This window comes from Phyllostomus hastatus, unplaced genomic scaffold (genome assembly GCF_019186645.2).
Source record: "Phyllostomus hastatus isolate PE091 unplaced genomic scaffold, TTU_PhHast_1.1 phas_scaffold_387, whole genome shotgun sequence".
In the NCBI taxonomy this organism is placed as follows: Eukaryota; Metazoa; Chordata; class Mammalia; order Chiroptera; family Phyllostomidae; genus Phyllostomus; species Phyllostomus hastatus.
The window spans coordinates 910,720-933,516 of record NW_025334027.1 but is presented as its reverse complement, the minus strand read 5'-3'; the positions used below and the strand labels follow the sequence as shown (position 1 = coordinate 933,516).

Below are 22,797 nucleotides of genomic sequence, written 5' to 3'. Positions count from 1 at the left end.
GCTCCCCGGGAGCAGAGAGCTCTCGTGTACTGCCTGGATTTGCTGTGTTTTCTGGACCATTTCACGTGGCACCCTCACTGGTGCTCACGGCTGTCCCGTGAGGCAGGTTGGGTGGCTGTGACCAGCACATTCTGCAGGGAGGAAAGGAAGGCCACGAGTGCAGATCCGGATATGCTCGGCCTGGCCCAGGACGCTCTGCCTCCTGAGGCCCAGAGCGTATTGGCTTCACCCCTTCTGAGGCTGCGTGTCCAGCTCCCCCAGGACCCATGCACCCAGCTGCCTGGAGTTTGGGGCAGAATGTGCTCACTTAAGTCTTTTCTGTATTTATTTATTTTTTCTGATTATAAAATTAACAGATATCCGTGGTTAAAACATATTAAAGAATTGACAACTCAGAAGTGTTTATGAACAAAAAGTTCAAGTCCCTAGTGATTCTAGTTCCTCCACCCCAGTCATGCCTATGTGCAGTTTGGGCAAGTCCTCATCCTTCCTAGATTTCTTCCTGTTAACGTACAGATGCGTCATCGTTTTGTGACCTGCCTTTTTCACTGGACAAGGGGTAGTAGAGGAGTTGTGGGCTTCCTTCTGTGCCCTGGGGTCTCATCCCTTCCTCATGCATTTGGCCTTCTCTTCCACCTCTTCCACGACAGGTGCAGGCAGGGCATGGCCCTGACCACATAGCAGGGGCACTCAACTGAGTACAGTCGACCCTTGAGCAGTGAGGGGTTAGGGGCTCCGACTGCGCATGCAGCTGGAAGTCCATGGATACCTGCAGTGGCCTTCCCCGTGCTCCGGTTCCCAACCACCAGCTGACCTTTGAGCAACTTGGGTTTGAACTGCACAGGTCAGCTGGGGAAAATCCACATATACATGCCTGTATTTTTCAGACCATAAGATGCACCTAAGTTTTCAAGGAGGGAAATAGGGGGGAAAATTTGAAGCAAAAATGTGATAAAATATTAATAACATAAATAACGTGATATTTTACGATGTAAATGTAAACAGAATTCAACAGCAGCATTAACAACCATTATTCCTCCCTAATTTGGGAGGGGTCAGGAAGTGAGCCTGACAGTCCGAAAAATACGGTACACCTGCCCAGGTCAAACGTGCATTGTTCAGGGTGTTTCCAAGAGCCGTTTGACATTGGATTGACAATGTCTCGTTGCCCAGACAGGTTGTACCGATCTATGAACTTGTATGTTTTTCACCAACCTAGCTCATATCCACTTTTTAATATTTGATAATCTTGAGAGCAAGTAAAAAGTCTTATTTTTAAAAATTTTCCTTTTTAAAATGAATCGTGCCCAATGGTTTATTGTAGCTGTTTTGGGGCCATATTCGTCGGGGAGGTTTTCGTCTGTAAAATTTCCTGGCGCGCAGGAAGTTTTGTCTTCGCCAGTCAGTCCCCGAATAGCTGTCACTAGCAGCCCAGGTTGCCATCTTTCCCTGTCACAGTTCTTTCATGCTTTCACTTGGGCATCCTGTGCCGGTTCTTGGATGGGCTTCTGTCTGTTAGGGGATGGAAGCCTGAGCCCCAGAGGATGGCCATGACCTGTCCTCAGCCAGCAGTGGGCGAGAGGGGCAGCTGGGGCCAATCCCTGAGCCCGGGCTCTCAGGAGGCCCCTCTGGGCAGCACTGGACCCTCCTGCAGTGGGAGGTGCCCCAGTGTCGCGATCACCGGCCTGCAGTGACTGCGTAACGCTGCGGATGGCTCATCAACACGAGAGAAAAACATACACAGAGACAACCAGGTCCTGTGGGGAAGTAGGAACGGAATGGCCACTCTCTCTGGTGGGGAGAGCGCCCTGTTCCCCCGCCAGAGAGGCTTTTTATTGGTTTCGTTTGCATAAGAATTCAGGTAAAGCTCATTACTCATTGCTAGGAAGTAAGGATCAAACAATAGATAACAAGGAAGTCTGAGGGTCTATTTTGAGTCAGGGTCAAAGAGCTGTAAAACTTTGAGGAACAAACTTCTTGCTTGGACCCTTATCATTCAACTGAGAGCATTCTAAACAAAGCAGGTTTCATAAGATTTTACATATTCTTTCTTAGGCCCAATCACTCAGGGAACCCGCCCTTTCCAGCACAGGGCTGCACCACCCTGTCATTGTTTCAGGCTTAGGTGGAGCAAGGGAACTAAGGCAACCAAGAGATAAGGAGATTTTCTCCCAGACGATGAGGACTCAGGCTATGTCAAAGCCGAGGGGCGAGGGTCCATCACCCCCTTTTGCCGTAGCCCCCAAAGTCCTTTTGGGGGCCTCCCACGTGATTGTGCCTGTCTTAGATCGTTCCTCCCTTGGGGAATCTTACCCGTCATTGGCTAACTGACCAAGCATTGGGGGCCAGGCAGGGTGAAGTAAAAGGAACAGAAGGGGCTCTCTTGCCAGGGAGATAAGCTTTTGTCTTCTTGCTGTCTTGCAGTCCAAGGTCATTCCCTCAGCCTTAGCCTTGGCGGGGGTTACAGCTTCTGATACCAGGCAGGGCGGTCCCGAACACCGCAGCACTTGGGAAAATGACAGCTCTGTTTTCCTTCCATGGTTTTTCTCCATCTTCCAGCCTCTGCTGCTACCTGATAGAGCCGGGGAGCAGGCAGGATGGCGCCCAAGGACTCCCAGATGAGGATCCAAGGCCGCGGCCATGCAGAGTGCCCTCCCTGAGTATACCACACTGGTTCTCGGGAGAGGATGCTCAGCTAGAACACGTGTATATCTTGCTTTAAAAACGATATTTCTGTTGAGAATCGAACCGCACCCCTGTGAAAGTTCCCTCTGCTGTGGAGCCTTCATTCAGAGCGCCGCACCTGCCACTCGATGATCTCTGCCATTTCGACACTTTGCCTTCCTGCAGGCATGCCCCCCTGGGCACACAGGGTGCCTCAGAGGTTTCTTCTGCCGGAAAATGGAGTTGCCGGACCACTTCCTGTGTGTCCACGGGTGGGCTGGAGGGGAGGGGTCCTGGCCAGGAGCCCCTCTGTCTGGGATGCCCCCTTGGAGTGCTGCCAGGGTCAGACCTCCAGGCATCTCACCTGGGTGGGTCCCCGGCCACCTCGCTCGAGAACCACCTCTGGGTGACGGGAGGCTGGTTGATCAGGGCCTGTGGCCACAGTGGTTCTCTGCCCTTGTGGCACCCCTTCTGCCATCTGAAGGAGCGTATGTCACAGGTGGGACCTGCATTACATCCGCACCTGGGTGGGAAGGTCAGGCCGAGTTGCCTGTGGAGGCGCCTGTGTGTTTGGGGCAGTAAAGGGCAGGCGACAGGACGACCCTGGGTTTACCCTGACTCTGGGCTTCCTTGCTGTGAGGCCTTGGGCAAGTCACTTCACACGTTTGTGAGTGGGCTTGAGGGGGGCCTGACCGGTGCAGCAGGTCTTCTGGACGCATTGGGCGGGGCTTCTTGAGGCCTGTGGTGCCCGGCTTGCCCAGGTGCTGGGGCACAAACGCATCCAGCCCACTCCTTGCCTCAAGGCGTCCACGGTCCAGTGAGGAGACAGGTGTGGGAGCTCCTTTTTTTAAAAAAAAAAAAGATTTTTAATTAATTTATTTTCAGAGGGAAAGGGAGGGGGAGAGAGAGAGGAGTATCGATGTGCGAGAGAAACCAATCGGTTGCCCCTCACTATGGCCTGCACCCCAAGCATGCACCCTGACCAAGAATTGAACCAGTGACCTTTCAGTTTGTGGGACGATGCTCAACCCACTGAGCCACACCGGTCAGGTCTGGCAGCTCCCTTTCTATGGGTGCCAGAGAGGGGCACAAAGAGGGCTTTGGTTGGAGGAGAGGCCCGTGAGCCGAACCGAGGGGTGGTTACTCATTGTCTTATTGCCACAAACCTGGGCCGGAATGCTGGCAGTTTGGATCCATGTGAATTGTCAGAGCTTGCTCTGAGTGAGTGATAGGTTGGCTGGTTCAAAAGCTAATGAGAAAAGGAAGTGTGTGGCAGCCGGACTTCCCCGTCAGAGTCCCGTTCTCTGTGTGGCTGACTGGCCCACAGAGCAAACCCCAGCGCCTGGGAGGGCTGCTCACACCCGAGTGTCATCCCCCTAGGTATACTTCCGGCTGCACGCGTCCATCCTGAAGCTCCTGGGGAAGCCCGAGTTCGGGGTTGGTGCCGAGGTCCTGGTCAACTTCATGAAGGAGGCTGCGGAAGGACCCTTTGCCAGGGGCGAGGAGAAGAATACACCCAAAGCTGCAGAAAAGTGAGTGGCACGTTCTCATCCAGCCAGCCTGTCCCCCGAGTACCATGATGGCTCATTTATGGCACGGTGGTGTCCAAGGGGTGCTGCTAAGTAAACCGCAGTTTGTGGAGTTTCTGCATCTCACCTGGAGATTTCTAGAGGCTGGGCTGATAGGCATTTCTGTTGAACTTGAGAAGGAGGGGCTGAGCGTGTTTCCAGTCACCCACCCTGCGAACATGCCTGGTCTACCCCACCCCCGGGCCAGGTCCTGGAGAGAAGCCGACTCCATCCCCTCGCCGCTGGGCATGGTGCTGCCCCCTGCAGAGCACTGTGGGGGAGCAGTTTTTGAGTCGCTGACCCTTGCTCTTGGGTCCTCGTGGGGCCTCTGAGGACCTGGTCTACTGCCCATTCGTCCAGGAAGCGGTGGGAGGGCTGTGGGAGGCGTGGGCTCTTTCTGTGGTGTCGGAGGGCTTGATGACGCCAGGGCCCTGGTGTGCCCCCTCATTGGGCCTGGGACAGACCCCCCAGGCCCTTCCTTGACTGTGAGTTGTATCTGTGGGCATCCATGTCCTGGAGCTTCGGCTCAGCTCGCCCCGCCTCTGGACCTCTGCCTGGCCGGGCACTGCGCGGGGTGCCGAGCGCCTGTGGGACCCGCACCCGGGCCCTGTCCATGAGGACAGGTTCGCAGGGGAGATGGGCCCACAGCAGCGGGTCACGCAGGTGGACACAGTGTGCCCAAAAGTCACAGATAAGGTATTTTTTAGTCACAAAGGGCCCCCAACTTAGTGATGTTGTCTTCTATTGATCATAGTTCTTTTTCAGGGAATTTAAGGTATACAAATGATACATGAATATATTCTGTTAAATAGTTACAGAAAATTCCAGCAGTTTATAAATGTGTAGAAAAACCAACCTCCTCTTCTCCCCCAAGTTAGCCACTGCCACACTTACTGGTTTCTCACACGATGTTCTGTGCATTCACGCACCCCCCACGCACACACAGCCACGGGGTTTGTTTCGTGAAAACGATCTCTGACGATGGGTCTGGGGCCCGTGCACAGGCTAGTGCCCCACTCAGCCAGTCCTTTCCAGCCTGCCCGTGGTCATGGCTGTGGCCTCCGCAGCGTGGACGCCCCTTGTTTCGCAGAAGGACACTGACTCAGTGTGCAGGGTGCTAGGGTGGGCATTTCAGGCAGGGCCTCATCAGGGTCCCCGCAGTCCCCAGGGCCCAAGACCTGAGATGCCTGCAGAGCCCTGCCGTACTTGAGGACTGAGCCTGAGTGGGTGCGAGGAGGGTGGCTCCTTGGATGCCTGGGAACACCAGCCAAAGGGGTGGAGGGAAGTGCACGGGAATAGTGGGCCCTGGGGAAGGTGGCTTGGGGACAGCATAGAAGTATCCCACACCTGTACACATCCTTCAGTGCCATGTGGAGATCCTGACCTGCACCCCAACCCTCTGCCCCACAGGGAGAAGGCCTGCCTGGTGGATGAGGACTCCCACTCTTCAGCTGGGACACTGCCCGGCCCCGGAGCCTCCCTTCCCTCCTCCTCTGGCCCAGGTCTGACATCCCCACCTTACACAGCCACTCCGATTGACCACGATTACGTCAAATGTAAAAAACCCCACCAGCAGGCCACGCCGGACGGTACAGTCCCTGTTCTCCCTACTGCCAGCCCAGGGCGGCACGCCAGTCGGGGGTGGGGGCTTGGGCGATGAGTCGCTTCGTTTTGGTGAGGGGGGTGCTGGGCCTGGGGTGACACGGGCAATGTTGTGGCTGTTCATTAACCTCATGGACTCACGGTGATTCTGTGCTTCAAGACATGCTCAGGGTCGCCACCTGCCAGCCCACTCACTCACCTGGGAGCCGGGGTGGGGTGGGGCAGGCTAAAGCACTGTGCCTCTCTGAGCCTGCATTTCCCCACCTGCAAAATGGGGGCGCTGAAGAGCAGCTGGAAGACTCCGAGTCTGCGGGCCGCCTCCAGTGGCTTCTGTGCAGTCAGCTGCGTTACTGCGCTGGCCCTTCTGATGACCACGGGCAGGCTGTGACTGCACTGAGTCTGTCACCCGGGAGTCCTGGACGGCTAGGTGTGTGTCAGTGGGGACTGGAAAGGCCATCCCAGGTGAGGTGAGGCAGGTGGCGACCGCCCCACCACATTCCTTACTAACACTCGGAGGCTCGCATGCTGACCTCGCAGCCCGACTGCTTCATGTTCTCCTCACGTTTATGCGATGAGCTGTGTTTGCTGGGACGAGCTGAATCGGTGGACCTAGAGGGCCGTTAAAGTGGCGCCTTGTGGAGCTAGTGACATGCGGGCAGACACCCAGGTCCTTACAGATGCCCAGGTCGCTCAGCTCATGGGCCTGTGGGGAAATGAGATGAGCCTTCGCTCGTGAGAGGAGACCCCCTAACGTCCAGTGCCTGGTTCTGGAAAGTGCAGGCACCGTGGAGTGAGCAGGGTGGAGAGCAGGCATAGAGCAGAGCTGGCGAAGGATGACGAGGTGGCGGTGCTCAGCTGCTCCAGGCCAGTGGACGTTTGGTGATCTGAGAGGCAAGGAGGCTTGCAGGTGCCCCCTCTGGGTTTGGCCTAGCCCGCAGTGTGTGTGAGAGAGGCTGCAGATCCAAGTGTGTGCTGTGCGGTTCCGCACCTCCCTCGGGCCCAGAGGTTGGGCCCTCCCTCACCGCCCTGAGGGCTGAGCAGGGACGGGAGTGAGTGACGGGCCTGCCTGCTCCTCCTCCTCCATCCTGCAGTCCTGCAGGCATTCCCCAAGGAAGGTCCCTCCCCTTCCTGACTTACTCAAGTTAAATAGGGAAGCCACCCTGCTCCCAGCCTTTTGCTCACGTAAATGTTGACAAAACACATCAGAAGTGAGTCCTGCTCCGGGATTTGTTTCTGCCCGGCACTTCCTGTGAGGCTCGAGCGCCCTGCTGGTCCTCAGGAGAGAGGACTGCTGCTTGCGGTTGTCCTCGGCGCGGGACGGCGCCCTCCTCAGCCCTGCAGGCTTGAGCCGGACTCAGGCGGCAGGAACTGTGTCAGGTTCAGTCAGCCCACAGAGCTTGGTGTGCCCTCTCTGGTGTGAGCACCCCAGGGATCTGAGAAGGAGGGAGGCGGGATGCCTTCGAAAGGGGCCGTGATGCCACCTGGCCCCGCTGGCTACCCTCCGCCCCTCCCCCCCGCCTGGTGTGTACACGTGTACGTGTGTACGTGTGCACAAGCTGGGGGAGCAGGAGCGCTGGGGCCCGATGCTGCAGTGACACGTCCCGGTGCCGAGGTCACGGCTATTTGTTGTAGAAGTTTGCAGAGGGAGCCATATGAGTGGGTTTTCAATGGTTGTAAACAAACTTTTTTCCTAAGTGATTCCTGTCTATGGTGCAGAGCCACTGAGACCCCGCAGCCCACCTTTGCCTGGCCCAGCCCAGTGTGCCGGGAAGCCTGGCACTGGCCCTACTGTGCTCTGCCCAGGCCCGGCCTCGAGGTGCTTTAGAGCTCTTCCCTCCTCACCCTGGGGGAGAAAGCGGTGTCTGCAACATGAAAATGGTTTGGGCCCCAACATAGCCGTGATCTCAGAATGTTAAAGTGGCCCTTTTAGCAGCTGCACCAGCTCCCAGGGGAAGGCCCTGGCTCGGACAGGAGCACCAGATCGCTGGTGTCAGGGGTACACCGGTAGCCTCAAGGGTCCCCACTACCCACCTGCACTCCTGCCTCCTGTGGCTGGGCCCTGGGAGAATGTGTGGCCTGAGACCAGCCTTGGGTCTCCTGTTGAGGAAGGACGAGACCTTAGCACTCACTCCAGGCCAGAGCAGAGCCCTGGTACAGGTGAAGAAGGGAAGCAGTCAGGGACCCACCTGACATCAGATGGGGGCCAGGGCAGAGCAGGCTTTGGAGTCAGGGGGACCTGTGTTCTGTTCCTAGCTCCTTTGCCCACTGGCTTGGTGGTCTTGGGCAAGGGACTTCACTTCTTGGAGCCTCAGTTTCCTCACCTGAATGGGATGTTTTCCCCGGGGGGAATAAACAAAGACACCCCCACATTACAGCTGCTGCTTAGACACAGTCATCCCCACGTCATCAGAGCTCTGCCTTGAGGAGCAGCCAGCCCTGTGTGGCAGGGGAGCCTGGGCTCGGGGCCAGTCTTCCTCTGTTTGCACCCCAGTGCTCTCCAGGTGGTGATGGATCAGAAGAGGGGCAGGCAGTATCCCCTGAAGCAGCAGCCTCTGAGTGAGCCCGGGCCTTGGGCCTTCTGGGCCCGAGTCTCCTGCACCAGCAGACCCTGCCAGAGGCGGATTTGCCACCCACTGGACAGGGAGCCAAGCATCAGGACTTCCCCGGGGCATGGGTAGGAGACTCTGCCTTAGAGCCACCTGTCCACTTTATACGCCTCTGCTTCAAAACCGGAAATCAGCTGGGTCAGTTCTTGGTTGGTGTAAGGTTTAGAAAAATAGCTCCAGGTACACATAGGTGGTGCCACACTGGGCAGTGGCTCCTCAGAAGGACTCAGATTCACCTCTGGACTGGCCCCACTGGCACCCTTGTGCCACCCATCATAGGGTGGGGAACTTCCTGCAGCTCGTCCACAGCTCTGGTCCAAGCCCCTTGGAACTGGCCCTCGGATGCCTCCAAGGCTCTGCCGTGGCAGGGCACCCACAGCTGGGCTGAGGAGGAGCCCTTTAGCCAAGCCGAGAGACAGACAGTGGCCGAATTAAGCCACGGGCTGCTGGTCCTGGCGGCCCTGAATGACCACTCCTGCCTGCTATCTGGCTTGGCTTTTCTCCACCGTGCTGAAATCCTTAGCATTGATGCTCCTGACCTGGAAAAGAGTCACGTGGGGAGCACAGTTTGACCTTCAAGGGGCTCCAGCGGTTGCTCTTCACACATGTTCAAACAAAGCATAAGGAGGTTTCTGAACAAAATCTATACCTCTCCCCACGTGCAGTGTGTGCATGTGTGAGTGAGTGTGTAAGTAACCCGACCCTGCCACTCAGCAGCGCTTAGGCATTCTCTGCTGGGCCCGGGGCTGGGGGCTTGCGGTGCAGTAGTGTATTCCCGTCCTCACTGTTGCCCCACTGGCTTGGCCATGTGGTCTGTGCCCCGCGAGGAAGCCCAGCTGAGGACAGGTGGGTGCGCACCCAGGGCCACGTGGCTGGTTGGGGTCTGTCTTCTCCACCCCAGCCAGGGTGAGGCTACCACAAATGGGGTCCCTGTGTCCACTGACCCGAATGAAGACTGGGCCTGCGTGCACGTCCCTCTTCGTTGGGGTTTTGCTGGTGGCAGGGCTGGTAGAGGAGGCCTCGTCCACAACTCGGCCTGGCTCAACCGGCCTTTGGGAAATGTCCACAGTGGCTCTGTTGGACCGGCCAAGGCCTCTGCTATCTGCCTGGTAGGCTCCATGTCCCCAGAGAATGCCAAAGCCAGACAGGGCCTCAGAGCTCTGAAGCTGAGCCGTCTGTGGGGTTCTCTGGGCCGCCTCTGGCTATGACCGTCCAGGTGTCCATCAGTGCTGTGCCAGGTGCCCAGGACAGCCCTGGTCCCTGCAGCAGGCTCTTAGGAGGGATGGCAGGTGTGAATCCGTGCATTACACAGCTCAGGGTTGGGGTGCAACCGAAACTGTCCCAAGAGACCAGCCTGGCCTCTCAGTGGGTGGAAGGCCTTCCTGCGGAGGCAGAGCTTAGCTGGGATCTGAGAGGCGGGGTGGGAGGGACCAAGAAGGGGTCAGAAGAGTGGGGGCTGTAGGGGCTGGTGTCCATGGTTGCAGGATGCCCATCTGGCCCCGTTTACGGCATGAGTAGAGCTGCCCTGAGCCCCCAGTTGTAGGGAGTGGGCTAGGTGAACCTTCCCAGGGAACCCAGGGTACCTTGTGCCACCCCCTGTGCAACATCCATCGTCACCTGCCATGCTGTCACAGTCTGTGTCGTGTCCTGTCTGTGCTCATTGTCGCCTGCTGGGCCACAGTGCCTCCGTCAATATTGCCCGTGCTGCCCCTAACCCTGACCACACTCTGTCTCCAGGCTTTGTCTCTCTGCTTGCACTGTCACGGCGCGCTTCGGGGGGCAGCGCAGACCGCATGCTTCGCCCCCAGTCCGGCCGCCCACTCCCCTTGACTGGGGCGCCTCCGCATCTGCTGGTCCTGTGATGTGGAGAGTGTGTGTTTGATGTGCTTGGCTTCTGCCCACGGCCCACCTTCCCAGCTCCCGACAGACGCAGGTGCAGCGGTGGCCACCCCTGCCTGCCTGCCCACCCGGCAGGTGTCTCAGTCCTGTGTTCCCATTGCTTTGCTCTTTCCTGCTTTAAAAAAATAACAGAGGCGACAGACTCTAAGATACCAAGTCATGTTTGCAAGGACAGGTGTGTAAAAATATGATTTGGGCACAGCAGCCATGATGCCACGAGGGAGGAGCTGCAGGTGGCGGTGAGTGCTGGAGGGCTGGCCTGGCCTGGCCTCTGTGCACCGGCCCCCTCCCCTGGGCAAGGCCGTGAGCTCAAGGTAGGCCAGCTGTGTCCTGTGGACAGACCTCCTCAACGCGGGAGGGGCTCCGAGTGCAGCTCGGTTTGTCTTGTGTGTCCCCCCAGCGTGGGGACTGGTTTCGGGCGGGGAGGGGAGGGGAGGCTGCGAGAGGGCAGAGCCAGTCACCCGCTTGGTACTCTCCTTCGTTCTCACCTTTTTAAAACCTCTTCAGGCCGTAGCTGGTCATGGATTTACTGAGTGCCTGCTGCGTTAGGGATGAAAAGGGGCACCATGGGGAAGGCCAGGACAAGGGCGCCCGGATCCCTGACCCCCGGTCGCGTTGGTGTGTCCCCAGGCAGTGTCACAGGGCAGTGGTTGGTGCCAAGAGGCAGTGCCGTGAGTGGGCACTGGGGTTTGATGTGTTGGAAGGGCTTGCTGGAGGGTGTGGGCCTTGAGCAAGGCCTTTGGGTGGTGGACAGTAGGAGAAAGGCACAGAGCTTTGGTGACTGGGGTGGGCGGAAGGCGCCGGAGGTCTGGAGGAGAGGGCCTGGGAAACCAGCAGAGTCCAGAGGGGCTTCTTTCCTGCGGAAAGTGGGGAGAGTGACGTGGCCACAGCCTCGCTCTCTCTTTCGACTCTAAATGAGGCAGATCCTCCCAGTCGTGCTCTCTTTGAAGAGCCTTCCTGGAACCCTCCCCAAGTGACTGGGCAGGCTCTGGGCTCTCGAGTGACCAGAGCTGCTCTTCTTCCCCTGGCGTTTGTGTTAGGGGGCAGCTGCCTGCCTGCCTTTGGACAGGAAAATGGTTAAAGCTTCCCCAGGCCCTCCCTGGTTGGTGCCTTGCCCGGCTGGGGGAGCAGGGTAACTCGGGACGCTGAGCACATCGAGAGAGATGCGCAGTGAGTCCAAGTCTCCTCCCCGCTCTGAGCGTCAGGGTCCCGGTGGGGCAGGGCTGCTGGCTTGGCACGCTGGGGCTGCGAGGTGCCTGGCTCTGCCCGGTCAGCCCCTGCTGGTGGCACGGGCAGAGAAGGGGCGGGGGGTGAACTTGGCCCCTCAGTGATGCCTTGGCCACCCGCCTGCTGCCGCCCCCGTGTCTGCCTCTTTCGGGAACCCCTGGCTTTGGTGTCTCTCTCGAGCACCTGGGTAGCCTCCCTAGCCCACAGGAGGGTTCCCCCGTGCCTCACAGCCGGCGGACGTGCCCTTTCCCAGTGGTCATCAGGGACCAACTGGGGCAGATTTGTCAGGGTGGCAAAATTCTCAAAATACTGATTCCACCCGAGTTTCTGTTGTTAGAAACCATAGTTTTCTAGTTGGCAGGACCAACATCTGTGATCTAGTCGGAGTTGTTACAGTTTTTGATGACACAACCATGTCCTTTTCCTCAAGCTTTCACTGAACTGAGCTGATGGGACAAATGGCTGTGAACTTGTTCGGCGCTACCGCTGGAGGGAGCAAACGGGGACACTCGCTAGACCCCGTGTCAGGACGCGTGTGACTGGCCGAGAGCGCCTGAGAGCGGCCAAGGGGTTTGAAATGAGTCAAACCTGAACAAAAAAATCCTGGGAATACTGTCACTCTCATGCCGAGTGGGGCAGGCAGCATTTCTGTCACCAAGCCAGACCCCTTTCCCTCTGTGTCCCCCGCTCTCGTTGCTCTGCAGCGGGCCCCACGGGTCCCACTCTGGAAGAGGAGGGTGCCAGGGCTCAGGAGCAGGCGTTGTCCTCAGCTGTTGGTTGGCAGGTGCACATCCCTCTGAGGATTCAGCAGAGGGGCTGGACTGGCCCAACGGCACGGGAGTGAGATGTCCCAGTGGTTAACAAGAGATCGAAGTATTTATGATCTCACCACAAATACCAGTTAGTGCGAGCAGGCTTTGTGTGGGCAGACCTATAAAAAGACATTCTGAGAGAAGGGCGGGGCAGCCTCCACCGTCTGCTCAGGGGTGCCCCTCTTCTTCCTTGCTGGCCCGGGGCAGCTGCTGAAGAGAGTCAGGAGCATGGGCGGTCCCCGAGGTCCCGTTCAGTGTGGGTGTTTCCCCACCGGCTCCATGGGAGGTCTGGCTCTCCAGCCAGTCTGGCTCTCCTACACGGAGGGGTCCCTCTATCTCCTGCTCTGCCTCAGGGCCCAGGGGCCCGGAGGAGTCCAGCCCAGGTCCTTCTGAAGGACCTCCAGGTGGTGGCTGCCATGGGACGGCAGCCGCTTCTGCTGGCCCTTGCCTCCCCCTCTGGCCTTCCTCCACCGGGCAGGCAGGGCGTGCAGCCTTTGCCTGCAGAGCATCAGCAGACCCACCTGGTTCTCGTCTGAGCGCAGAGCTTCGGAATGATGTTCCAGGGCTGTTTGCTTGCTCAGCCCAGAGGAGCTTCACCCCGTTCTAGAAGTTTCCCCATTCGTGGCCTTCCCTGGGTCCACCAGCCTTCCCTTGGCAGTGGACCCGGTGACCTGAGATTTGACACACTACAGAAGGGCCTTTTGGGAATGGGGAGAGGAAAGGGGTCATTGTCATCCTCCCATCTCCTTCTGCCCCACAGCCGAAGCCCCCAGGCAGGAGTTTCCTGTCCCGGGCTGGTCAGGTTGCACACCCCAGGCCAGAGAGCCCTCTGATCCCCCTGTTGCTCCTGACTCCCCTGCTGCCACCCGCCCAGCCAGCCCCTCCGGCCCCAGGGTTCTAAGGCTGGTCCTGTTGTTCTCCCGGAGCTGCTTCCCAGCACCGTGAGCCTATCCTCCTCATCCCATCTGGCCCAGACCCTGAGCTGTCCCATCTGTGGTGGCTTTGCCGGTGGCAGGAAGATGGTCCTCGTGGCAAATCTCTCCCACCGTCTGCTTGTCTGGGTCTCACCGAGGCCCCTGTCTAGCTGCCCAGGGACGGTCTGATTTACCGGGAGAGGAGGGAAGGGGTGAGGTACCAGGTGCCCAGGCCTGTAAAGTGAATTTTTAAGAGCTTTAAAATTTTTCTTTCACCCTACTGATATAAAAAGAGTGAAACGTAATCTTTTGACCTGACTTGCTTCTTAGTATTTAAAATCAGCATCATTTTAAATAGCCTTATGCCAACCCTCTCAAATGCACAGGACCCGAAAGGATTAGAGAGAAACTCGGCCGTGGGCCTTCCTAGTCCCTGTTGGTGGCTTGTTTGCCGCCATGCTCTCCTTCTCTGTTTCACAGCCACGCACCCCCACAGCAGGAGCCTTGGCCGGCACCCCGCCCCGCCCCCTCGGCTTCACAGGCCTGGTGAGGGAAGGGTTGCAGCAGAGCGCAGCCCCATCTCTGCAGGGCTGGCTGGCCCAGCAGCCCGCAGCGGGTGCTGTGCCTCGGGGGCGCCACACGCCTGCTTGCTGCTGGGGGCTTCCAGACCCTCTTCCCTTCCCTTCTGAGCACCAGCCCTCCTCAGGGCTTCTTAGGTGCCCTTCATCATCCCAGGACAATGGCTTGTCCAGAGTCGCCACAGTGCCACTCAGGGCCAATGCTCTGTGCCCTTTCAGAGGGTAGGGTCAGCCATACTGGGTTCCCACACATGCGTCTGGGGGTTCTGGAAATGGGCGGCTGCCGCCTCGTCCCTGTCAGGCCCCCAGCCTTCCCAGGTCCTACTCCTGTGCTGCAGCTGTCGTTGCTGTGGGTGTCACTTCACACAGGCTAAGTGGAGGCCTCCCCTCTCAGGGGAGCAGACGCCCACCCTTGGTGGCCCCACCTTTCTTGGTGTGGTCTGGTGCCCTCGCTGCATGCTCGGGTGCACAAGGAGTTCCCTCCCCGAGCAGCACTGAGCGGGCGCTAGCACGTTGGGAGTGAATACCCGTCTGCTCAAACCAGTCCCGGGATTTTGTAATGACACACTGGATTCCACCAAATTAGCAGTTCTTTCAGGCCCACAGCCCAGCAGCTTGTGAGCACGCGAGCTCAGCGGGCAGCGGGCCAGTTCTCGTGAGTCCTCCAGCTAGGCTTACTTCCTGGACGCTGGCCACACGGTGTACTGCTCAGCCGTGCAGCGACTGCACCTGGTACGACGCTGACGAAGCAGCGCCTGCCCTGGCCTGATTTCTTAAAACTCCACAGGCCGTCACTCCCGTGTGCCAGGCACCAGGCCAGGCCCTGTGGGGGCCACGCCTGTGTCAGTGTCAGAGGCGGGAGAACAGTGACACATGTTGGAAAGTGTCAAGTGGAGGCCTAGACGGCCGGAGTGGCCCATCTGGGGTTGGAATGCAGTCTGGGCCTGCTGAGTCCCGACTTCCTGCAGTGGTTCCCTGTGGCCTCTGGAGCAGAGGGTGTCGTTACCAGCCCTCCGTTATCACCCCGAGAACGGGTGGCACCAGCTCTTCTCTGGGAGAAGTGATCCCCTCGCCTGGGCACGTGGGTTTGGGACTGCTTGTGAGGGCTGCAGGCCTTCCTGTGACCCCTGGTCAGTGCTTACGGAGCCTGGGGAGGTCGGGTGAGTCAGGGAAGAGCCCTGTGCTGAGTGTGAGGCAGAGGGGTCCAGCTAGGCCCTTGCTGCCCCATTGGGGGGACACAGAGTTTCTCTGTGAGTCACTCGGGGGTCTCACACGCACCTTACATCCTAGTTTCTTACGCCTCATCAGCTCTGCTGACGCGGATGACCTGCAGTTCGGGGGGCGGGGAGGCGGGCATTGCAGCCAGCAAAGGCAGCACTGGAGGAAGGCTCTATGAGAGGTCGTTGTCCCCAAACCCTGGTCTGTGACCAGATGTGGGTGACAAGGTCAGGGCTGTGGGCTGCCTCTGGAGGCATGGGCCTGACTCTCGGTGTTCCTCCGTGCGGGCAGGCCCACTCCAGACGTCCTGTCACGTCAGTGTGTGAGAAGTGGTCCCACCCCATCGCCACGGTGCCACTCGGGCACTGTCTCCAGTGTGGCATAAGCAGAGCCCTCTGCCCCTCAGAACTCAGCCCCTAGAAGGGCAAGTTTGAGACGTGAGAGAGAAAATAGGTCCAGGTTCTTGGAGGTAATAGCAGTGATAATTGAGCTGACATTTTGTGAACATTTACTGTGTATCAGGCCCTGTTCCAAGTGCTTTGCCTATACTAACCTACTTAATCCTCCTAATGACTCTGAAGTGGGCACTTGAGGTACCATGGTCTCACCTGTGAGGAAGCTGAAGCGTAAGGAAAGCGCGGCAGCAGCTCTCCCACCCGGCCAGCGGCGGAGCCACCTGCAGCTCCCCTGAGTCCAGGTGCTGACTCTGTTGAGATGACTTTACGTTCTGCTGCAAGTTGTTTTGCCCACCAAGCTGCTCCTGTCGGCCCTCCCAGTGGACCCTGGGTAATGGTCCGTTAGGTGCTCGTGCCTCACCTGAGACCAGGTTTTCAAGGTCACCAAGCAAAGGGTTAGAGGATCCTGGGGGCCACGTTTGACTTTTTCCCTGATTAGGACGGGTTTACCTGTTAGAGGCCACACAACTAGTGAGTGGCACAAGCTTTCTTGATTCCTATTTTATTTTATTCTCATTCAAGAGAAAGGGGAAGTGGGGGTGGGGCAGAGAAACATTGATTGGTTGCCTCCCGCATGTGCCTGCATGGGAATCGAACTGGCGACCTTTTAGTTATGGAACGATACTCCAACCAACTGAGCCACACCGGCCAGGGCGCCGTGTTTTATTTTTAATGATGACATTTTATCAATACTGTTGGCTTCTTATTTATACCTCTTTTATTTAAAAAGTGACAAAAAATACTTTCCTAAGTGATCACAGCCTACCTTCAGATGACACTGCATCACGCCCCATGCGGTGTGAGAACCTGCCTCCACTCTGGTCTCCTTCATTCGCTTTTGGCGTATTCTGTGTGCCCCCACTGTGCTGCTGCCGCCCTTGCGTTAGACAGTAGCGAGTATCTGAGAGGGATTAAAAACATGAAAAAGAATATCTTTTATATTTATCACCGCTTTATTTCGGAGGGACTTTCTTTATGTAGATCTATGTTTCTGTCTGGTTTTGATTTATTCCACCCGAGCAACTTTTTTGTGTAACATTTCTTCTAACTAACTCAGCTGTAATGGTAAGGATGCCCCCGTTTCTGTTTGTCTGGAAGGGCCTGTTCTTTATTTCTGAGCAGGGTTTTCTCTGGACCCGGACTTGCGGGTGACTTTTCTTTCCGCCCTTGAGTGGTGTGTGGCCAGCATGGTTTCCGTGAGGGGTGTGCCGGGATTCCTAACTCTGCCCCTCTGTGCGTGCGTCTTTCTCCACCTTCAGGGTGTCCTCTGTGTCTTTGGTTTTCAGCAGCTTGAATACGATGCAGAGGGGTGATTTTTTTTTTTTAATGTGCGTGAAGAAGTCCTTGACCTGCCTGGTGGTCTCTGAGGGTCTTGGTGATTTGACATCTTTCATTAGTTTTAGAAAATTCTCAGTCATTATCTCATGAAATATTTCTTCTGTGTCTGTCTCATTTTCTTCTGGGATCACAATTAGGATGTGAGCCCGTTTGGATGATCTGTTCTGCCCCCCTCCCCTCTTTCTCTCAGTTTGGATGATTTCTACAGACCTGTCTTCAGATTTTTATTATTTTCCCCTCATCTGTGTCCAACTTGCTGAGAAGCCTGACAAAGACATTCTTTATCTCTTTTCCTGTGTTCTTTTCCTTAATTTCTGTCGTCTCTATTTGACTCTTGCTTGTAGCTTCCATTTCACTCCCGAAGCTCCGCGTCTGTGCATGGATGAGTCCACCTTTTCAACTAGAGCCTTTTAACGTACTCACCATATTCATGAATCATGTTAATCTCAGTTATTTAAAACTCCCCATCAGGTAGTTCCCACATCCAGGTCATCTCCGAGTCTGGGTCTGTTGATTATGATGTCTCTTGACAGTGTTCTGTTCTTCTGTGTCTGCGTCTCATCGTGATTTTTATATTGGACACCAGGTATCATGTGTAGGGCAGAGAGACTGCAATAAATATTTGTGCCTGGAACGGGCTTTTGTCCGAGCATGGGAGGGGGCGGACAGTTGAGTCAGGCTGGTCAGCAAGGGAGCTGGGGTTGGGCTTTGTTGTTGCTGTGGTTACCTTCCCTGCCCCACCAGCTTCGGATTGCTCGGATGCTATTCTGTGCTGAGAGTGGGGGCTCGTTTGCTAGAAGGCGTCTTCAGTGTTCCGTTTCCACCTTCTCTCCGTGCGCTTGCCCCTCTTCCCGCAGGAGACTGCTGTGTGTGTTCCTCGTGCTCGGCAGCCTGGAGCAGGGGGCGGGGTGGGCTCTCCGTTGTTGGGTTCAGCCCCAGACGTGCTCGGGCTCTGTCCCTGCATGTCTGGAGCGGGTCCCTCTCAGTGATTTAGTTCCTCCCGCAGCGGCAGTGGGAGAGCTGAGTGTTTGGGCCCTAGACGGTTTCCTGTCCCTCCCTAGGGCAGGCTTTCTCTTTTCCTCTCCCCGAGCTGCGGTAGGTCTTCACCCCTTCAACCTGGAGGCCACAGGGTTTGCTCCCCTTCCCTGGGTGGCTTCAGGCTTTGCTCCTCAAGGCAGAAAGGTCCAGCCAGGGCTTTATGCCTCCCCATGCGGCTGCCGCTCCTCTGCTCCAGGCCTGCCCCCCAGTGGGGTTTTGTCCGATCTCCCTCCCTGCCCTGACCCCACTCTTTCTCATCAGCTCCTGCGAGGGGCCGCAGAGACAGTCAAAAAGTAGGTTCTGGCCTCCCTTGTGTCCGCGATGCCCAGGAATCTGTGCTCTTGTGCTAGATCATACTCGGCCTTTAGCAACTGGTTAAAAATTTTTGCGGGATTCTTACCTACTTCGTTACATAGGCCTGTTATGTTACATGATACAAACACTGTGCAATGATGTGCTGCCGTGCATCTCTCCCCAACTCCGTGTTCGACAACATCACGTCGGAAGCTTGACATCAGCCAGGATGGGAGTATTGACACCATAGAAATCGATAAATGGTACAAATCAGGGCTTTCCCCCCCACTGAGAGCTGGTGGTTAAACATTTACGAGGACACTATTGTTTGGAGAAACTCCCACAAGGTTGACTGTGGAGCTTGGTGCCTTTGGTGAGTGGCTCGGCGGCCTGTGGGATGGGTCGGGCTCAGCAGTGTCAGAGTGGCTGTGTTCAGGCCGTCTCCTCTGCAGGGCAGTCCCCAGGCCTCCGGCAGGGAGACTCGCCCTGGGGAGGCTCCTCCAGGCTGGAGATGGTGGGTTCACACTGCCACCTTCCCCGCCCCTTCTCCCCGCAGAGCGGAGCCAGGACAGCACGGCCGTGGCGCTCTCGGACTCCAGCTCCACGCAGGACTTCTTCAACGAGCCCTCCAGCTCACTGGAGGGTTCCCGGAAACCCTACGTTGAGAAGAGGCTGCCTGTTCCCAGTTCCCAACCAGGACCCACCAGTAAAGACCTTCCAGGGGCCTCAGAGGAAAGAGGTATGAGACCCGACTCGGTGGATGTCGGTGGCGATAGGGGCAGCGCTGCAGAGAGAGGCTGTGCAGGGGCCCCGCCCGGCCCGGCTTTCATCCTCGTGCCGCCCTGGGCCTCGGCTGGGCAAGGTGCTCCCCTCTGTGGCTTCCGTTGTTCCTCCTGTGCGTGGCAGTGTCCCAAGGCCACTCCAGGGTCGTGAGGATAAAATGAGACGGCTCGGAAGGTGGCTTCATGGTGCCTGCATGTGCTATGTACCCGGTGGCATTTGTCATCATCGTTATGACCCCCTGGTGGCTCAGGGTGGGAAAGCCATGTCCATGGCACGGCGGGGGCCCCCCATGCTTCTCTCAACAAATGGCTGTTTAGAAAACCTTCGGATCCTAAGTGCCACAAATGTGTTTTCTTTTTAGTCTAAATCATATCAGACATTTAGAAAAATATCCCCTTTTTTGGTAGGAGGTAGGGCTGGTTTTATCCTGGGGTATCCCCAGCTCATTTGGAGTCCCCAAGTCCCTTCTGTGGACGTCAGTGGCCAGAGCCCCACGCCCGGGCCTGCCGGTAGGTGGAGTGCGGCCCAGGCGTCCTCCGTGCTGCTCTGAGGCTGCGATGGGCTGGCCGTCCTTGGACCGTAAGAGCTTTTCCGCTTTGACCGGGGCCAGGGCGCACGGGCTTGCCCAGCAGTATCGACTGCAGTCCAGACCCAGGCTGGGGTCCTGCGCTCGGCACTGGTTTAACTCACAGCTGCCTAGAAGTGAAACACGGGTGGGTCCCATTTTACAGGTGGAAAACCCGGGATTCCGAGTGCAGCAGGAACTGGCCCACAATGGTTCTGTGCCCTAAACTGTGCCCCATGCTGCCTCTCTGGGTGGGCTATGTGGGCAAATGAGGCTGATGAGGACCTGGCTACCCCAGTGTCTGGGGCCAAGCCCCAGGAAGTCGCCGCCCGGGCCCCAGATGGGGGAGTCTCGGTTCAGGAGCTCGCACGTGGTCGTGGCAGTGCGGCCAGAGCCATTCGCACTAGGGATGGCCTGTCCCAGCTCTCTGCTCCTCGCCAGCCTCTCCTAGCAGGCCCCAGATAAAGGGGGTCATGCCCGGTAGAGTGGACGAAGTGTCCCCATTAGGATCGAGGGGCCATGGAATGGGCCATGGTCTACCTGCCCGGGCCCCCTTCTGGAGACAAGGCCAACGCCCTGCTTCCTCACGAGGCCGTCAGGCCACTGTCCCACAGCAGTGGTGACGATCCGCCGCTGCTGGAAACACCGCTGGGGCTGCGGGAGGGGAGGGGAGACGTGACCTGCACTCCCAGCCCTCTGACACAGCGGCCGTCGTTCCCACCAGTCTCAGAAATAAGATTATTTTACTGACGCACAAGTGAGGCCTTGCGTCTGGGGCCTGGGCAGCAAGCTGCCGTGCTTGCTGTCCTGTCGTCACAGGCCTCTCCCCGTGCCTGGGGAACGGAGAGCAGGTCAGCTTTTCTCCGGCCCGGCCCACGCAGGCCTCTCCAGGCATGTGAGGAGCACGCTGCCTTTTCCCGCCTCCATTCAGAGCCCGTGGGTTAGGCAGGTAGCACGTAGGCTGCCTGTTGGTAAAGAAGGTGGGCGTAGAACCAGGTGCTGCAGCAGTGGCGGGCTTGAAGGGAACCATCGTGGGCTCGCACCTCCCCTCGGAGCCCCGCTCTTCCTGGGTTGACAGACTTGCTGTTGGGACAGTAGTGGGGCCTCAGCGATCTCCTGAGCTCCCGGGAGAGGAGATGAGGTAGGACCCATCCCTCAGTCGTTGAGTCAGCTTCACATGGGCCCTGAGCTAGGCTCGGGCCGCAGGGCAGGGGGAGGGACTCAGGCGTAAGCCTGGTGGGATCAGTGCCAGTGGACGGGTGGGCCCAGGACACACTTTGCACACACCGCCCTGGGGGCGGGGAGGCCTAAAGGAGGAGCAGACACTGACTGCAGTCCTGAGGGCTGAGGGCCCGTGGGTGGAGCCAGAGGGGTGGAGGGCAGGGAGTGTGTCCAGGATGTGGGAGACAGTGGAGGGGGGCGGGCAGCAGCAGGGAGGAGAGGTTTCCAGGGGCTGGTCACAGGGTGTGAGGCCGGGAGGGGAGCTGGGGAGATGGCAGGACTGATAGCAGGTGGCTTTGGGTGTCCTGGGAGGAGCCTGTCTTTGTGTTGGCAGTCGAGGGGGCTGGGGTAGTGGGTGGGCTCAGTGTGAGGGAACCTGGGGCCTCGCTCCTTGCCCACTCTGCGCCGTCCCAGCCTTCTCCTGGCTGCCGCCATGGTGAGGAAGGGGCTGTCCGGCTGGGGGCCGTCGGGGGCTCAGCACACGGGACACACAGGGGCCAGGGCTGGTGCCAGCCTCCTTCTCTGGCGTCCCCCAGGCAGTCTGTGCCAGCATCCTGGGGGCCTGGGGGCCTGGGGGCCGTCTCTCCCTTGACACGCTCCCACCACCTTTCTTCCATCCCTTCCTACCCTGCCTGTCTTCTTCTGCAGGCCCTGTTACCCAGGCCAGGCTCGCCTGCACAGCCTGCCCTGCCGCTCCGGTGGAGCCATCCCGGTGTCCAGGCGCTCAGGGCTCCCACGCAGCGCAGCCGCCACCCTGGGGAAGGATGTCGGGCGGGCTGTGGGCTGAGGCACTGACTGGTGGAGCAGGTGCGGCCCTTTGTGTGCCCTTCCTGGCTGTTCTGTTCTGTGGTGGCAGCAGTCACGTCTGCCCTCTCCGCGCCGCTTCCAGGTGCACCTGCACAGGCCCCGGAGGCGGGGCAGCCTTGTGCCACCACAGAGTCCAACTGTAACCCCTGTTCTCTGCAGCCTCGGGGCCCCTCTGCCATGTGCCAGCTGGGACATCCTGTGTCACAGGGAGGAGACTGGGAGCTGCACCAGTCGGCTCACCGAGGTGCCTCCGTCCCTGGCGATGGACCGCTTAGGGCAGAGCCTAAGACCGAGGTGACTTTCTTTTCCTTCTTCTTAACTGTAGGAAAAACCGACGAATCCTTGGAGAGCACAGAAGGCTTCCGAGCCACAGAGCAAGGCAGCCAAAAGCCTGTCGCAGAGCCCCCAGCCTCCGCCTGCATCCCTGTCAAGTCCTCAGCATCTGCGCCCGCCCCGTGGGACGGGAGGAAGAGAGGGGACCCGGCGGGGGAGCCAGCGGCCTTCCCGCAGGGGCTGCCGGCCGGCGCTGAGGAGCAGCGCCAGTTCCTCACGGAGCAGTGCATCGCTGCCTTCCGCCTGTGCCTCGGCCGCTTCCCCCAGCACTACAAGAGCCTCTACCGGCTGGCCTTCCTGTACAGCTACAGCAAGACCCACCGCGTGAGTGGGCGCCGGGAGTGGGTGCCGGGCCGAGCAGGTCGGGAGAGGGGGTGAATATTCCTAGGCTTCACAGACATCTTCGAGGGTTGGTGGGCAGAACAAAAGCAGGTTGGAGCTGCTAAGGGTCTCGGGTGGCACTGCTGGCAGGGATGGGAGCAGTGACTGCGGGAGCAGGGTCAGCCCCAGAGTGGTTAGCTTCCCAGGTGAGAGGTGGCGAGGGCTGCAGGCTGCAGTGAGGGGTCACAGGGGGCGTGGGCTTGGAGGCTGCTCCCACGGCGGGACCACAGGCGTGGGCACTTGCTGTGGGTGAAGGCTGAGGGCCAGTGCAGTAGGCTCCTGTCCTCTGACCTGTGAGGGTCTGTGTAGTGACTCACATGCTGCTGTCAGGTCCCCTCACCACACAGCCCACCACGCACGTCCTCTGGATGCAGAGAGACCTCCCTCCTCTCTGTCCCAGGGCCTTGCTAGCTCTGGGCCCTATCCCTTCTGGGTGCATCTTGCAGAGGCCTTCTTGCCATCTCCCTACTCCAGCCTTGCCTCTGGTGCAGCTG

General features: G+C 58.4%; 1 protein-coding gene across 1 annotated transcript in view; it reads left to right on the top strand.

Moving 5' to 3' along the window:
* Window positions 1-22,797, top strand: part of CABIN1 (calcineurin binding protein 1) — a 126,578-nt gene that overhangs the window by 49,884 nt on the left and 53,897 nt on the right. The window contains 4 exon segments of the mRNA XM_045819759.1: window positions 4,045-4,196; window positions 5,643-5,821; window positions 18,770-18,952; window positions 21,915-22,246. Coding sequence (XP_045675715.1) covers window positions 4,045-4,196; window positions 5,643-5,821; window positions 18,770-18,952; window positions 21,915-22,246 — 846 coding nt within the window.